The sequence below is a fragment of the Nothoprocta perdicaria genome, unplaced genomic scaffold (assembly GCF_003342845.1).
Source record: "Nothoprocta perdicaria isolate Ctin4 unplaced genomic scaffold, notPer1 scaffold_249, whole genome shotgun sequence".
In the NCBI taxonomy this organism is placed as follows: Eukaryota; Metazoa; Chordata; class Aves; order Tinamiformes; family Tinamidae; genus Nothoprocta; species Nothoprocta perdicaria.
This window is the reverse complement of record NW_020455476.1, coordinates 823689-841222: the sequence shown is the minus strand read 5'-3', so window position 1 is coordinate 841222 and position 17534 is coordinate 823689. Positions and strand designations below refer to the sequence as shown.

Genomic DNA, 17534 nt, shown 5'->3' with positions numbered 1-17534 from the left:
AGTAGACCATGACTAGACTAAGGCTATAGATGCACAGGAGCTGTAATTCAGATGAGTGGACAACGACTTTATCCAGGAATAATTACGGGGCAAGTGTTAATCCTCTACACACATTAGTCCAGTGATAGAAAATCCAAATGTTACTTGTGTTTGATAATATCGTGCTTGTTGTTTCTCTAGGGCTCTGTTTGTATACTCAATATCACAATAAATCTCAACAATTCTATCACAATAAATCTCAACAAACCCATGTAGAAGAAAACTGCACTAAATGTCAAATAGTTATATTTTACTTTTTCAACTCACATAACACTTCTTTACAAGGACTACAAATATCTATTTTCTCCTCTTTCGTATTCATTACAAAAATAGACAACACAATAACCTCTTTTATTAGAGAAACACCAACATGATTTGACATAGCAAATAGCGAAATAGAGGAAGTAGTGGACAAGACAATGGTGATAAAATCTAAAGGCTGGAAAAGGAGAAGGTAGAGGAATGGAATTAAATGAACAACAGTAAATGCAGTCTAAGCATCTGGAAATTTTCCCTGGAACATTTATTCCCATCTAAAACAACTTTAGTAACACAGTAGGAAACAACATGTTTTACTAGCTAAAATTTTACTAAAAATACTTTGTAGAAAGCAATCCTTCAATATCAGGGGATGGACTTTTATCTCCTTTCACTGTATGCAGTAGTTACACAGGTATTAATTAGTAGAAAATGATATGTCCTTTCAAGAAATGGATAAAGCAGCATCTAAGTTAGCTATAAAAAACAGGTTCAGCATATTGCAAGGAAGTTAACTTCTGTCTCCGTTTTCYCTCTTTTAAATAGCATGTTTCTTTTCACTGGCTATAGAGAAAGCCTAGCAAGACAGTCTCATTAAGAAACACAGCAATCACTAATATTCCAGAGAGAAATTTTCACATGGACAAATATCCATTGAACATTTGCTACAGGGAACTAACTTCTCCTGTTACTGGTGTCAAGCATTTCTCCAAGACTGATGGCTGAGCTATACTCCCCTACACTTCTCCTATATTGTCTTGATCTTGAATTCTTGTCAGAACACAGGAACCTGGAGACTAACAGCACATTGCCTCACAGACCTGAATAAAAAGTAAAGTTCTTGCATGAAAACATTCTTGCATTTTGAACCAACTCTCCTTACTACTGCTATAGTAGACAGCAGCATGAACAGCATACTTTTTCTACCCCAAGAAACACAGAACTGGGACAGAATAAAGAAGATAATAAGACTTGTCAATCTAGTAGCAAGTCCCATAACACCAACTGAATTCCAAAAACCTTCAGGTCAGTTTTTAAACACAGTAGAATGATTAAAAAGCACAACCCAGAACCCTGAGGACAAACCCTGGATCATTCAAGGCTACCTCTGCCTGGAAGAGGCAACATCCTCTCTCTGAAAGTCTGCAACACCTGGGTGCTACACCCAAGTCCTTAACCTCACCAAAACTCTTTCTCTAAGCCTTCTGTACAGAAGCCTCCATATTATTTGATAGCCAAGGAAGAAAGTAGTGTAAGCTCACATCTCCTTACCCTCCTGCTCATACTCTTTCATTGTGCTCTCCTGTTCTATCAGCATAGCAATAGATACCAGTATTACAGAAAGTACTATTATGAGAGAGGATAGCAACTTACTGCTCATTTAGTCCAAATTATAAACTTAGCTTAAGAAGATACTACAGGAGAGCTATCATAACCTTTACTTAATTATTCTCAAAGAGTAGGTTTCTGAGTGACCTTTCTGGCCATCTGCTCTGCAATACGCTCAGCCAACACAAGAGGAAAAGTGAAAGTCCTGTCAACTTACTGAAAGCAGTTTGGTCCAAAAACAGTGGCAAGGTTGCAAAGATTCATCTTGTTCTCTATGTGATGTTCAGCAACTTTTGTCAGGAACCGGCAGAGATACTTCAGCAGGCAATAATTAGCATCAGGCAATTCTTTAAGGAGTTCTTTCAATTTACTTTCCTTCTGCATGTCATTCCTAGTATCTAAGAAAAGCAAGATGAGAAAAAAAATATATAGGTTTTACTACATTGCTATCAATTTACATTGACAGGAAAACAAACAGTAGGATCTAAAATCTAGTCTAGCTATATTCAAAGACAAAGAATGCTTCAAGCCCATCAAGTTCCCTCAAGCAACCTGTACTTGTCTCCTAAGGCTCACCTCGACCAAGTTTGTCACAATTGTCTACTCACCCTTACGTGAGTAGGGAGAAGCAACTGCTTTTCCTGAGCATAGGCGGCAATTGTCACAGCTAATAGCATTCAAGGACATGCAGTTCTCTCCAGTACACTACTACCTTTGTTTTAACTCGAACTCTAACAGATCTCCTACTTCCTAGCTTATTCCTGGTGCTTTTTCCTGCTTCCCAAGTCCTGTCTCATGCTCTGCTTTTGAGCTCCCCCTCCCATGAAAATCTCCAAAGGAATAAAGGACAGGAAAAGATAGAAGCACCTGAAATAAAGATGCTACTGCAACAGAGCACTGCAATATCTCCTGAGGAACTGTTTTATGAAGAGCTTACCTCACAGTGACAACTCCATTCCTGATTCCATACTACATCTTCAGGGAGAAGCATAGTCAAAAGGGCTATTCAGAGTAGTGTTACATACCACAAGGAGACCAAATTAGGCCTAAAGTTGGGCAACTAACACTGACATATTATACAACCTTTTAAGGTTCAAGCATGGATCAGAGTTTCTCTACTTAGTTTTGTTCTGCTTTCAGAATTCAAAAAAAACAGTTTGTTAACTTCCTTTTCCTGGCCCCCCCAAAAACCCCCAAAAGATTTTGGAGTCATCAGAAAGTTAGTGCTACAATAAATTAATTCTAAGTTTAAAATAAAATCCAGCTTTTGGGAAAACAGGTAAGCAAACGCAAATCAACAAACAACACCGTGCCTTGCGCATCAGGCACAAACTTTCTTAAGAAAATGACATTCAGCATTTCCCCACAATTTTTGCTTGACAGAAAGCTGTGAATATAGTGCTAGTTATCTTTAAGGTAGTCTTCATGTCCTCTTTTCATTTCCCAGAAAAGTTTTCAGGTCTGGAATGGTGAGCATTCTAGGGGTAGTGCTACTAATAAGTGGTTAACAGGGTAAATGAGCAGCCTAGCAACAAACAACCAAGAGTTACTTCTGAAAATTCAGTCATTAAGTTAGAACGACTTTTGCTTTGCACTCAAACATTTATGTAGCTAATAAAAAAAGATTTACCAAGTCTATAGTTTGAAAAGTAAATGAGTTTCACATGTATGTACTCATCACTTCATACAATTCAACTTCTGGGATTTCAATTTACGAATTCATTCTAATCTACCTTTCTAAGCACCCCAGGGCTAATACAATTTCTTTCATGACACCCAGCCAAAATTTAAATGCCAACCAGATTACTTGACAGAGCTAATTAATTGTATTATTTTATTTTGCAGCCAGGAAATACCAGATATTCATTAAGAAAATGAGAAATGATATTTCCTTAATTATGGCCAGTATTTCGATCTGTTCTTTTGTTTTTAAGGAGTTAGAGAAAAAAATCATCTTCTGCATTGCTAAAAATTGGCTTGCTAACAATAATAAATCAGATGTATTATTTTAGGCAGCAAAATTTCAGGACTCTTTCAGAAGGCTGTATTAAATTGAAGAACAATAAGGAGTTCAATTAATTGGATTTATATCTGAACCGATTAAAGTGAACAGCGCAGTCTCTGACTTGGTCAGTAATTACTTTTTCATAAATTTGAGGTCAAAAACATGACTGATTTCCACAGTGATAAAACATTCAAATTCACCTCCTAACATATTTCTCATTAGGTAATGAACCAACTCGCACATACTGCCTTTTGATATTAACTGCTTGCTGCTATGATCAGGAAAGCCACAGCCTTTACTCAGAAAAGGACACACTACATCTGTATTACTATCACCATTCCATCACCTAATAAGGAAATGCCCTAGAGAACTATTGCTTCTCTGAGCCTGCCACTGAGCTTTCAGGTTGTTGAGTACTTTTCCATTTATCAAATTATTTCTCCACACTTCAAAATTAGCAAGGTGCTAAGACATTCTGAACCCAAGGCATGCACTCTGACTACAAACAAAACTATTGGCCTCACGTCATTGGTTATGGGAATTGGATGCCTCTGTTCATTGAGCATGGATCATGTGGTATGAATCAAAGACATTTACCACCGGGTAAAGCCAAATCTTCACTCCTTACTCATCATTATATCAATATTAGGTGCGTTATGCCTTAATTTCTAACACTTATAAGAATAGTCAGGTATAAGAATATAAAATATTCAGAAATTACCCTAACTGAAGGGCCCAGAGTCACTGAATATCACAAAGCAGAAAAAACTTGTTTCTTGAGCCCTGAAATTCCCTACCCTACTGAAAAATGAATTACAAAATGTGGTTGCCTTCTCTCCCCCTTCTCCAGATGAACAGCAAAAGAACTAAGTCAAACCTTCAAAGTCAAACCAAATACAGTTCTATGAATGTGAGGGCAAGTACTGAGACTATTGAAGCCCAAAGGTTAGGTAAAAGACATAATTTGCATTATCTAAGCTGTACCACTCTCATCAGGACTACTTACTTATTCAGTAAGATAAAATAGGGTGGTATGAAGCTAAGCACATACTTCAGTCTCTGTCTCATCTTAACATGAGACAAATGAGCTTGTCAATATAATGGAAACGCTGGAGTGACAGATTTTCAAAGGCATTCTACTCCAATTTGGGAAGTTATATAAAAACCAACTTTCCAAACAAACCACATGCCTAGCCACCAACACACAACATCTCATTCAATACTTTGGAAACTCTTGCCCAATAAGGTAGAAAGAAGAAGAAAGGAGCAACAGAAGAATAAAGGGTGAGGAAAAGTCAAAGTTGCTCTCAAGGCAAAGTTAAAGCATTCCTTTTTTTTTTTTTTTTTTTTTTTTGGAAGCCTGAGAACAGTCACATTAGACAGACGGCACTCTAGAGAAAATCAGCAAGAGAAGTCTGCTACACCAGTGAAGAAAGGACCTGAAGCTGAAGCAGGATATGAGACACTGTGTTCTGGGCTTAAGGAAAGGGGAAATTCATTCAAAGAAAACAGGCAGTCTGGAGCCATGTCTAGACTCACCAGCTGGAGAATGGCAGAACACAGAGTTATGGACAACAGGCAAAGAAGGCAGCAAAAGCAGTACAGCAGCTCAGAGCTGAGGTAAGGACAGGAAAAGTCAAGGGGACAATTCAAAGGGGCAGGCACTTTCATAGCCAAAGGAGAAGACAAATATTCATCAAATAGAAACAAGAGCCTCAGCAGTGTAGGAGGTAGGTCTTCAGACACATTTGCAAGAGTTTCTCATCTCATTTAATTTCACTATCCACAGGGCAGTCTATTTCCGTATATACTGGGTTTCTTTGGCACTTTTCTAACGCTAACACAAAATTCCCAAGTTCAGTCCTGATTCACACTATTCCCTCCCCCTACACAGTAGGCAGCACCACTGTCGCAGTGATGTGAACATCCCTGAAGGTACAGTGTCTGCAAACAGGTGTATGTATTTGCTCTGCTCGCATCTCAAACAGACCTTCAAGGACACTTCCACTCCCAAGAACTGTCTATATGGAGCAGTGTTTGTTAGATGCCTCACAGATAAGAGTGAAAGAGAAACCACAACCCACATGACCCTTACTTGCATTCACTACACATGTCTCTGATCAATATCATCTACCAAGAAGGATTCCCCCTCAACTCCACTGTCACTACACTTCTCCGAGAACACAGAACAAACATTAGGACGGGCCAAAAGACTTGTAGGATATGCTAGGTGATGCTTTCTGGGACTACTTGATCTGGCAATTTTCTAAATGTTTATATAAACAAACAGCAACACACCAGAATTCAGATGGCACACCAAACCAGCTGAATGGACTGAACAGAGTACAAATGAATCAGTCTCTTCTTAATATATTTATGGGGTTGTTAATAAAAATTATACCCTATGCTAAGAAGTATTACATCTACAGGAAATTTTTGTTGTTGCTGCTACTCTCTCTTTCTCTCTCTCCTCCTGCTATTTTTAACTACAAGAATTGCTTGCTAACATTTTTTTTTATATTAACGGAAACAAACAAAGAAAACACTGACACACTTCACCAAACTACATTTGCATTATTTCAAAAGTAAGTTTTCTGTTGGTACCGATCCCTGAAAAATTTCCAGCAGAATTACAATATAAGCACAAAATCACTATGCAAAGGTTCAGCCAAAGGGAACACAGTGATAATAGCAGAAATTCTAACAGCCCTCACTGTAGGCATGCAGTCAAGTGTCTCCATATTCAAAGTTATTTTTTAAGAACACACTGGCTCAGGAACAGTTTGACCTACTTTCTTTATAGCTCAGGCACATTTGCTGTTGGGTACCATTTTGCAATAGATACCCTTGTGCATACTTTGATAAGTGAATAGATAATTACTCTAGTCCTGCATAGCTGGCTGATCATTGAACCGTAAACATAGGTCCAACTACCAGTTGAGATGATCTGAGTCCTGTGAAAGCCATGTCAGATCCGATGAGAATGAAAAATAAATAAAGAGAAAGCACATGCACTATTAGGAGAAAAATAAATAAATAAAAATAAAACAGCTTCCGTTACCCTGTCTCTGTACCTCAAACAGCTTTCCTAATGAGAAAGGAATTTTTACACAATGCATACAAGGCCTTGTTATAGCTACACTGACAGCATCCAAGACTGCTTTCCCAGTACACCTTCAGAGAACGCACAGGCTCAAAAAGAAAATGAAGATGAGGCACTTGGGGTTGTCTTCTCCCTCAATAGCACAGCTGACTTTCTTCTTCTCTGCAGGCAAGAAAAAAGCCAGAGCTCAAAAGGGGTAAAAGTTTAAGAATGTGGTTTGTGCTCCACGGGTGTTGTTTTACATTGCACATTCTTCCTCTACATGCACCACACTTGATATTATACTGCAAGAAGCACATATCTACCAACACTTACTCACTTTGCCTCTTCCTAAAAGGTCTACAAGAAAATGCATCAGCCTCCAGCAACAAGCGAAAACCAGAGCCACCACATACTAGGCTTGAGCAATAGGGCCAAGGATCATCCATTCTGCATAACATTTGAGCTCTCTCACGTAGTTGGATTAGATCAACAAATCATTTGAGAGAGTTGTGCAAGTTTCAGTTGCTCAACTCTCTAAACCAGAAGTGATCTTTCTAGGGGAGAGCCATCACTTGTGGTGGTGGGAGCAAGTTGTGTGCTAACATTATGAATAAAAGGAAAACTCTTCAAAATGTCTCATTTTGGTAAGAAATCACTTGACATTAAATGGACATTTAGACAGCACATACGGGCCCAAAGCGTATTCAATCTGAATTATTACAACAGATTCCTTTTTTAGGACAGGGTACCTTTTCTAAGTCGGCTAAAGTGGAATTGGCAGAAACGGTCCTATAAAAACAGAAGCAAATCTGTGTTCTAAACAGCATGCAACTGTAGTCTATAACACATGTTGAAAGAAAACAAATGAGCATTTCAGCTTACATTCAGATGTAAGCTGAGTCCAGATATTACCTAACACATAAAAAAAGATTTTCCATCTCTTAACATCATTGTGATTTCTACCAAGATGATCAGAACTGCACATCTGTGAGCATTCTGAGAGTACATGAGAGTAACGTTCAAGGAAACCAAGAACAAAACAAGTAAATTGCAATACAAAATACAATTCTTCATATTTCTGCTCTCTTTGCATACAATGAAAGTATAGAAAGTAAGAAGTATGGATGGAGATCTTCACTGTTACTCACCCTGGTAAAGCTGAATGAACCTGGGATGTAAAGCAGAGGTGATAATCCCATCTGGCAACTCTCTCAAAAATAATTTCAGTAGACTGGCTGCTGAGTATACATCGCCATCTTTAACAAGTTCCACCTCTTCTCCACGCTCATATTGCAGGCGCAACTGTTCCACCATTTTCATGCTGCCATTTACCCTGAATAGGCCTTCCTGGCTCATACCTGTAATTATACATAGCATGAGATTCCTCTGACCTAACTCATTCCACTGATAGGATGAAATAGATACTCCAGCATGAGTTATATCCATTAATGTATTATTAATAGAGGACATTATTAATACAACACAGTTCAAGGCTAACACGAAACACCTATTGTTCCCCAAGCATCTCAATGATCATGAGAGTGAATTTTAACAATAGCTAAGATATTCTGTAAGAATCTATAAAATTGGATTGTGACATTGCTGTAACCTACAAAATACCAAGCACCATGTAAAAATCAGTATTTTGCCCTGGTACATTTCAGCATTAAAGGATACAGATTCCACAAAACAGCTGCATATTTTCACCTTTTTAAGTAGCCTCATTAACTTCACTGGGACTCTGCCAAGGAATAACATTATTCACTCATGTGACTATTTGCTGCTTCACTTCTTAAGAGAAACAATATCTTACCTATGACCTTCATGAAGCAGAAACATGTGAATATACGCTGCCTGCAGCAGAAACTGTCATGTGCAACTTGACTATTTGTGTAACTAGCAGTTGCAGAAATTCTCAATGAGAAAAAGCATGTTTTGGACAGCATTAAACTCACAGTATTTCACAATGAAAAAGCAAAGATACCAATCACTTCAGGTCAGACAGCCCACACCCACTGAAGGAGATGCAGTAAGAGGGAGATTTCCATAGAAGGAAGTCAGATGAATCACACTGTATTAAACCTCACTTCCAGGCATGTGATGAAATTCATAAGCTTCAGTAAAGCAACAACATGAAACTGACGTCAGTAAATGGAAACCTTCTTAAAAAGACTTTTCTAACAAAAAAATCTGCCTTTGTAATATTGTGTTTATAGAACTTCCAATTCTTTAGAATTACAATATTAAGAGTGTCAAGGTATACAATATACCTTTTTCGTTAGGTCAGATTAGTAGTCCGCAAAGCGCTTCCGGAAAAAAAAAAAAAAAAAAAAATACTGTAGCAGCAGAATTGGTAGGGAAAACCAGTATCTCTTACTGAACTAGACAAACTGATACAATATTAGAAAAAAGACGAACTTGAAAGATAATGCTTACAGATCTTTGCTTGTTTGTGTTCTTGCCCTCTCACAACAAAATCATTCATATGTGACATGCTGTACTGCCATCTGCGGGGTGACAGAAAACACTGCATCTCAGTAATGATTTTCATTCATGCAGCACAAGCAGGGCAAAGAACATATTCCCCATACAGTTAAAACTTCCTTGATGTTCCGCCAACAGCCATTTACGGAAATAAGAGGGGCTAAAATGTACGAGTAATATTCCATTACTTCTTCTAAGTTCAGTACAGAAAAACTTGTCTTCAATAGTGAATTATAGAAGTTGGCAGTTTCACAGAAATTTAATTCAAGGACGTCGCTGACCAATAGTCAGCTCATATTTTTCAAACAGTCAGGCCCTCATAAGCAAGAATGGAGGCTCTGACATGGTGTGGCTTAAAACTTTAGGATCTGTTAATGCATCTTTACAGAAGAAGAATTTCTACTGAAAAACTAATCATGGTTGACAGGATTTAGCCTCTGTTAGAATCACTTTTTTTTTCCCCAGTTAAATTCACCATTAATTAGCAAATAAACCCTAGGCAAGACCAGAACACCCATTCAAAGAACTTAAGTAAAACGGTATCTTTGAAATATTGCTTGCACTCTTGAAAAACGGAGTGGGTTATATCTTTATATTGGCCTGCAATTAGCAATGCTTGCCCATTTCACATTTTGATTAAACGTCGATGATGAATATTTTTTCCCCATCCTTAGTCTTTTACTCTTCTAGCAGACCACTCTGAATTGGGTAAATTAAAAATCTTCTTGCTGTGGAGTAAACTAAGTGTTCACACAAGGACTCATGAAGGAAAAGGTCACATTTTCAATTTTTGCTGTACCTTAATCCAAGCTAAATCTCACGTCATGCTTACACTGAGCAGCTTCTATGGTCTGACAAGACACAGACGGGCAATCTAAGACTCTGCAATCGGATTATCATTACTGAGTACTCAGAATAAAAATCCTAGAGTAAAAACAGACGTAGCTTCTTAAGAAGAAATTACCTCCTCAAAAATCTTGTCTGTAGCTCAGCAACTGTCATAGGGTAACACCTCTGTACCAACAGTACTTGCTGTTTCTTCAAAAAGATGCATTTCATTAAGAAGGGCTAAGACTTACTAAACAAATCTTAAAAAAGCTAATAATTGGAGACCTACCTTCCAGATGAGATTAATAACTGGATTCTTTCCAAAAAGATGGAAGAATATGCTTTCCTAATCTAGTGCTGTACTCTGATAGCAGACGTGAATATCGCTTTATAGATAATGGTTAGGAGATACCTTTAGAAACTGCATAAATGTCCAATGTTTTACAAGCAGAAAATGACTTAAAGCTACACAAAATATACATTTCATACCCTAACAGTTTATTTATGAAAACATGCTGCATCATAACATAGTAGGTGACCTTGATAAATATTCTAATGTTAACTTGAGTATCAAGGCAGGGAAAAAAATAAAAAACATATAAAATAATATTCTCTACATTGAGTTAATTTTATTCAGCCTCTGTCCCACAAGCAGATTAGGATCCCCTTCTCTGAAGGGCCTTATACAGTCCAACTAAGCCCATATTATTGCATTAAGCTTACCATGCTGGGACAGGTACTCGACTATATTCCACACAACTATTGGAATGCCATTCTTGCTCAGACCCTGCTGCTGGAGTTCCAGAAGACTCACACCAAAAACCTTTGGACAAGTTACATCCTTCTGCTTGCTCAGTGGAAGTGCAGCTATCTTTTTCATGTCTTCTTTCAGTCTCACAGCTGATTTGCTTTGCTTAAAGAAGCAGAAAAGTGCAATTAGTATTTACAACAGCTGGTTGGCATGGGTAGAGCATGAGTATATCCCTCAAAACTCACTTTTGTACTCTGGAATAAGGTTTTGGTCTTACATGCTTTTAATTCACAGGAAACTCTCTGTGAAATACATAAATATAAATGAGCAGAGCAAAAACTACTAAAGTAATGAACAGGAAATGAGTTTAAGCTTGATGTAGTTAGCAGCTAAGATGGAAAAAGACTAGCAGTAGCACTACTCTAAGCAGTAACTGAGACTTAAAATATCAAGTTCACCTGTATTACAAAAACAATCAGAACTACACACAGAAGCAAAATCCAAACAACCACCATCAACTGACCATGTCTCTCAGATGTCTACCACAATCTGGAAAAGTATTTTGAAGAAGGCTCATGACATATGCCTTAAATACTATTCTCTACTGATTAATTTGGGACACTGCCAGGTGAGATGGACATATACAGATCAACTGATGCTGTGTTCAGTAATAGTTACTTATGAAACATAATTATATACATTTTATGATTTACTCCAGCACAACACAGAGAACCAAGACCCACTAATATCATGTACTTTTTCAAGTATCACATTTGCAGGCTTCTTAAATATCAGCCAAATCCTGGAGTATTTTAACAACAAACACATAGCGAAAACCTTACTGCAAGTTACAGTATTTTACAATATTATCATAACACAAGGAAGATCTCCAATTTTTGCTTAGGTCATCAGCACTTGACTGTAGACAGATTTTAGCAAGGTATTTCCTGTTATTTTAAACAGACACTTCAAGTCAATTGATCTGCAAGAAGGTATGCTTATTCTGATCCGTGAACATCAATATTTGCCCTGGTGCTGCTATTAAGTTCACCCATCCTTCTTTCAGACATAAAACAAAGAATTGGCAACTCCTTGCACCTACTCTACTAGTAATAATATATATAATCATAATAATATATGATTTTGGCCACAGGTGCAACTTAATAAAACAAAAATTAGATAGCACACGTTAACTTCAGAGTGCAGCAAATGCTCCTTGAGCAGTGCTGATGCTTGGACAACCTTAATAGTGAAGGCCTCAGGTTAGGCTTGCGATGTTTCCAGGCCATTTCCAATTTAACATTCAAAGAAACTGAGTCATAGAGAGACAAAGTTACTAGATTCATCTCCTACTTGAAATTTGTAACATGATTAAGAGAAGAACTTCCAATACCTTGTCTCTCCACAGCTAAAGAAAGGTGCTAAACATGTTTCAGAAACTAGAAAGGTTACATTTAACTAGAAACAGAAATCGATGCATAGTAATTTAAAGTGCACTTCTGAACAAAATCTGAATGAAATCATCCCCTGAAGACAGTTCTAAAGGAATTCAATTCATACGATCTTATGCAAAGAAGGTTTGATTTTATCTGAGGAAGAGTTATTATCGTTGTTTTACTGAAATTGCTTCTGATAAGCAAGATTTTAAAAAGTAATTTCACCATCTCTGCAAGACCATGCGGTAAAGAGCAATCAACAGCAGCAGTAGTTGTAAAACCCCTAAACGCTGCAAAAGCGAGCAGAGTGCCCATCCGCGGCGCCATGCATCACTGGCTAAGAAAAGCCTCGACCGCCCTTTCGAACTTCATCCTTTCTGAACACTTTCACAGACTTTCAAAGCGGCAAAGACCGAGAAAGACAAAGAAAACGCTTAGGCGAGGGGAAAGAGCGGAAGGCAGTGGAGGCGAGGACAAGCAGGAGGAAAGGCCAAGCGCCACGCGGGCTAGCCCGGCGGGGAGGAAGGCAGCACCGCGGCACGCTCCGCTCCGCGGGCCCCGCCGCAGCCGCTACTCACGCGGACGGCCAGCGCGCCGGCCCCCATGCTCGCCGCTCGCCGGGCCGCAGCCGTCCGCCCCCGCCGGGCGAGCAGCCCCCGGCCCGGCCTGGCCCGCCCCCGGCGGCCGCCCGCCTCCTTCCCGCCCGGCCCCTCCTCTCCGCGGCCCGCGGGAGCCGGAAAGAAATCGCGGGAACGCGGCGGGACGAGGCTGGGCGGCCCCAGCCCTGCGACCCGCCAGCCTCAAGGCGGAGGGTCCGGGAGGAGCAGCCCTTCCACTTTCTAAACTTCCAGCGACGGACTAAGTGAGCTACTACTAAGTAGCCGCCAGCTCCCCTTTTTTTCTTTCCCCCATAAACTTAAGTTACCTGGGTCCTGGCACTGATTCAATACACACGTGCTCTAACAAAACAAAACAAAAACAAAAAAACACCCACTGTGTCCTCATATCCTCACACACTTTAAGGTAAAAAGCAAAGCCACAGGCCTCACTAGCACCATGCAGAATTAGGCCTGCCATGCAAAACATATTATTCATCATGGAAGAATCCAGTAACAGTCAGAAGAAGTGCTCGGGTAGAGCAGAAGCACACCACCCTGCAGTCCAACATTTGGCCATTTAAGAAGTGTTCAGTTCGTATAAACACAGTCACCCTGTGATTTTCCACCTAGTGATACATTAGTGAAATAACAGATAGGACAGAGTAGCTAAAGCCAAGGTAGGGTAAAAAAAATAAAATAAAAAATAAAAAAAATAAAAACACCCCCCAAAAACAACCCCCTACACACACATCCAAGATTAAAAGAAAGAAAGAGAAGAGAAAAAAAAAATTGCCGCTGCCAGTAGCCATGACTACATGAGCCCACATGCCAGGACTAGGAGGAGATTCCCCTAGCGCCCCACTGCCTGTCACCACAAGTTAAAGCAGAGTTTGTACGAGGAATTTAAAGCAAGTTCTCAGGAGCACTATGCAGTTATGGTGCTTCCAATTTGACTTCCCCCCCACCACACACACCCCCTTCCTTCCTCCTTTATTTTTTTTCCTGGCAGAAAAGCACCTACACGTGGTCTTGTTGCTGCCCATTTCTGTTCAGAGGCAAGCATCATTCTGGACAGAGTTGTTCCAAACCCAGGCCTTAAGTTCTGATGGGGAGATAAGGTCTTAGGAAGATTTGCCTCCCAGGAATATGTTCATTAGATAGAGAGAACAAAAATAATTAAAAGACATCCAGTTAGAGAAAAAGGGAGCAAAAAAGAAAGTTCTTCTGTAGGCAGATGAGGAGGAGCTGAGCTATTCAAAGAGAAAAATATCACAAGAAGATTTTTATTTTCATTCATCATATATATATATATATATATATATAAGCAATTGTAACCAGGATTTCCATACTCACTTTCTGATTTGCTCTAAGCAGACTTGGACCAGTCTAATCCATAACTAATCCTTTCATATTTTGTATGCCTCCCTTGCAACCTTGCACATCCCTTAATGTTTCTTAATTTCCTTTTTCCTTATAACTACACAATGAGACTTGCAAGGTGAGTTCATACAACTGTTTTCTACTCCATCTCCCKCTTACTGTAAGCCACTAATGTACTTTTCACATAAACCACAAAGAGCTCAGATCTTCTTAGTCCTAAATGCAGTTTCATAGTAGCCCCATCAACTGGCTTCAGACTCATCTGGACAGTGAATTATAATGGCTTTCTGGCAACTTTGGAGTGGGGGGTGAGTGGGCGTGGGGACAGAGTTCAGACACAAATTCATATTACACAGCAGCCACAATGTTAAGGCTTTTAAAAGTGTAGTTACAGAAACCAAACAAAACAAAACAAAACAAAAAAAAAAAAAAAAAAAAAAACCACACACACAAAACACCACACATTTTCATCCTATAAAACCTAAGACAAAAAAACATCAAAACACAAAACATCAAACTGCTGGGGCAGCAGTATTGGTTTGTAAAATGGAGTTACTCCAGCTGAAACACTTTTCTCTCTCCCTCCTCCTACTATACCTGAAGGGTGCCCTCCTGTTAAGTCACTGGAATACTGGGGGATATGGCATATTCCTAACTCTTCTCTGTATTCATAAAATGAATGCTGCTAGAGTCACATGAAAGCCTGTGAGAGCTCCCAGTCAAGTATCACTAAACACAGGTTTATGAGAGAGGCTTATATAATAGACTCTGCCTACCTAGCTTCACTTATAGACTTCACCAGTCAACACAGATTTCCCACAGTTTTCAACTACACTGTTATAATCTGTGTGCAAGAACTACTTCACTGCCTTTCTGCCTTTTTATTTTTATTTTATTTTTTTTTATTTTTTTTTTTTTGGATGGGGGAGGAGGAAGAGAATACCTAGCCTGGCTGAGATAATTATCAATATTATTTACTAACTCCATTTAGTAAAAAATAAGGCCAGGCAAATACGCCAGGCAAAAATACTGCAAAATGCAGACTAATAAATCATGCAATTAATACAGCAAGAAAAAAGAAAATCCATGTTTTCACTCCCACTTCATTATAAATAAGAATTTTACCTCAGAAGGTCAAGAAAAAAAAAAAATCCAGAGTAGGGAAATATCAGGGCTAGTATTAGATTTTGAACCAAGTTTTCTCATGCTACTGCACCAATTTAACTCCTTTATTTCTACGATGCAATACATAGCTTTAACCTATTATTCATTGTTTCCACTGCAACATCACAATTCTGTATTTATTTCATAACAGACTGCATAAAAGCAAAGGACTACAGACAACTTCAGTATCTCAGAATGTAAATCCATCTTCTCCTGGCTAGTCCAATCCAAGAGCTACATGACTCTGGCAGTGACTTTCCAGGGCACTCATAAGAAGGTCAATCTAAGTTCAGCATATATATAGAAGAAAAATAAAAGAAAAAATATATATATAAACACATACATACACACACCTCCATCTCAGGAGAGCTGGTGAAATATTATTGAAATAGCTTGGCTCAGTAACATATTAACTCTAAGGATAAGCAATCAAGCAAAAACAGAGAAATATCAAATAACTATGCACAAAATTAATGTACACTTCAACAGGTGGGTTACCAGCCTATCAGATCAATGAAATAAATAGTGATTACAAATTATTAAAAATAATTCATATTTAGGTGAACCTGAATAAGTATGAAAATTAAACATGTCAGTTACTGGCATCTGAGGATTTGCTGACCCAAATATTTTTCCTGTGCAAAGGAACGTTATCATTGCATAACTACCATAATTCAGATTATGAACAAGGGAGAAAATGGGGCTTAAAACAGTAATATAGTGCTAACAGCAACAGTGCTGCTGCTGCTATCACATTAGCTCCAGCTTTGTAACTCATTAACATAAGCTAAACTTCAAGTCGGCTGCCAGCATTTACAACTCATTGCATAGATCTCATGCCTATCACATACTCCAAGTCTGCACAGGACTAAAACACCAAAGCGCACACATATAAAACCCCAGTAACATAATCTGAATGCACTGATATCGATCACTATCACTACTACCAAATCAAAACGTGAAAAAACACAAAGCCAGTCAGGCTGTTACACTCACCTTTTGTTACAGTTAGTGATGACTACTTCAACAGTAAAGTGAAATACCCACCTCCCACCCACCCAACTGGAACTACAGCGCAGCAAGGAGCTTTGCCTAGACAAATCACTGTGCCTTTTAGAAGGCACACTACAATTAAGGCAGCTGCAAAAGAACGCAGGAGACCAAAATCAGGAAGTACATGGCACAATTCCCACCTAAACACAGTGAGGTTACCCTGAAGCTTTCCTGGGAGTTCAGCTCTTATGCAATAGCCAAGAGGAAAACAAAACAAACAAAAAGTCAAATCAACCAACCAAAAAACCCCCCCAAACCCTCAAAAACCAGTAATAGGCACACCACCTCTGCCCTTGCAAAAGAAACTTCCTTCTCCAAACCCCTCCAGGGGGGAAAAAAACAAAACAAAAAAAAAAAAAAAAAAAAAAAAACCACCAACCAAACAACCAAACAAACAAAAAAAAAAACCCCAAAACCCTGCTAAGCTCAAGTCTGCCTGAAGCAACCACAACCAGTCTGAGAGACTGTGCGGGCAGCCACTTCCCCAGACCTGTGGCTAATGGCCTCTGTGAGACATAGCATGGGTGGCTTTGAAAAGTCCACATCCCACCAAAACCCACCTTACCTGCCTGCCAAAGGTGACCCTTCTTCTCACGATGGCTGCAGCAGGACAGACCAGGAGCTGCTGCTCTTCACACTCATGTCTTGGCCTCCTAACCCAAGCAGAGCTGAGGTGATCAGCCTCATTACTAAACTGCTAAGCAGTACCAGGCAGTATGGGCCTTKTTCTCCTCTCCCTCCTGCAGGAAGAGGTACACACAGTCCTGTCCAGAAAGAGGACTTACACTGACCATGATACCCATGAGAGTCCCCACATGGCACAAACTCAAGCAAGGGGGCACAGTGAGGTCTCCAAGGCGGCCCTGGAGTACCAGGCACACCACAGGTGAGAGCAGTTACCACAGCAAAGCCAACCCTGCCATGGGCAAAACCATTTGCTCATACTAACGGGATGTAGAATAAAGTCTTGCTTCAGCTGAAGAACAAATTTGAATTTGAGACCTCTTCCACTCTTTGCCTGCTGCTCAACACCACCTCCTGCGAAGAATCAAGTCTGGCTTCAGCAGCAGAACAAATTTGAATTTGAGACCCCTTCCCCTCTTTATCCTGGTCTCCACTAGGG

General features: G+C 39.4%; 1 protein-coding gene across 1 annotated transcript in view; it reads right to left on the bottom strand.

The window, feature by feature from the left end:
- LOC112947840 (protein FAM13A-like) overlaps positions 1-17205 on the bottom strand; it is a 41737-nt gene extending 24532 nt beyond the window's left edge. Inside the window, exons 1-5 of the mRNA XM_026039986.1 lie at positions 17197-17205; positions 16977-17105; positions 10752-10941; positions 7865-8074; positions 1844-2024 (exon numbers count right to left, since the gene is read on the bottom strand). Of these exons, the coding sequence (XP_025895771.1) occupies positions 1844-2024; positions 7865-8074; positions 10752-10941; positions 16977-17105; positions 17197-17205 (719 nt within the window). The remainder of the gene's footprint in view (positions 1-1843; positions 2025-7864; positions 8075-10751; positions 10942-16976; positions 17106-17196) is intronic.
- Positions 17206-17534: the final 329 nt, after the last annotated feature.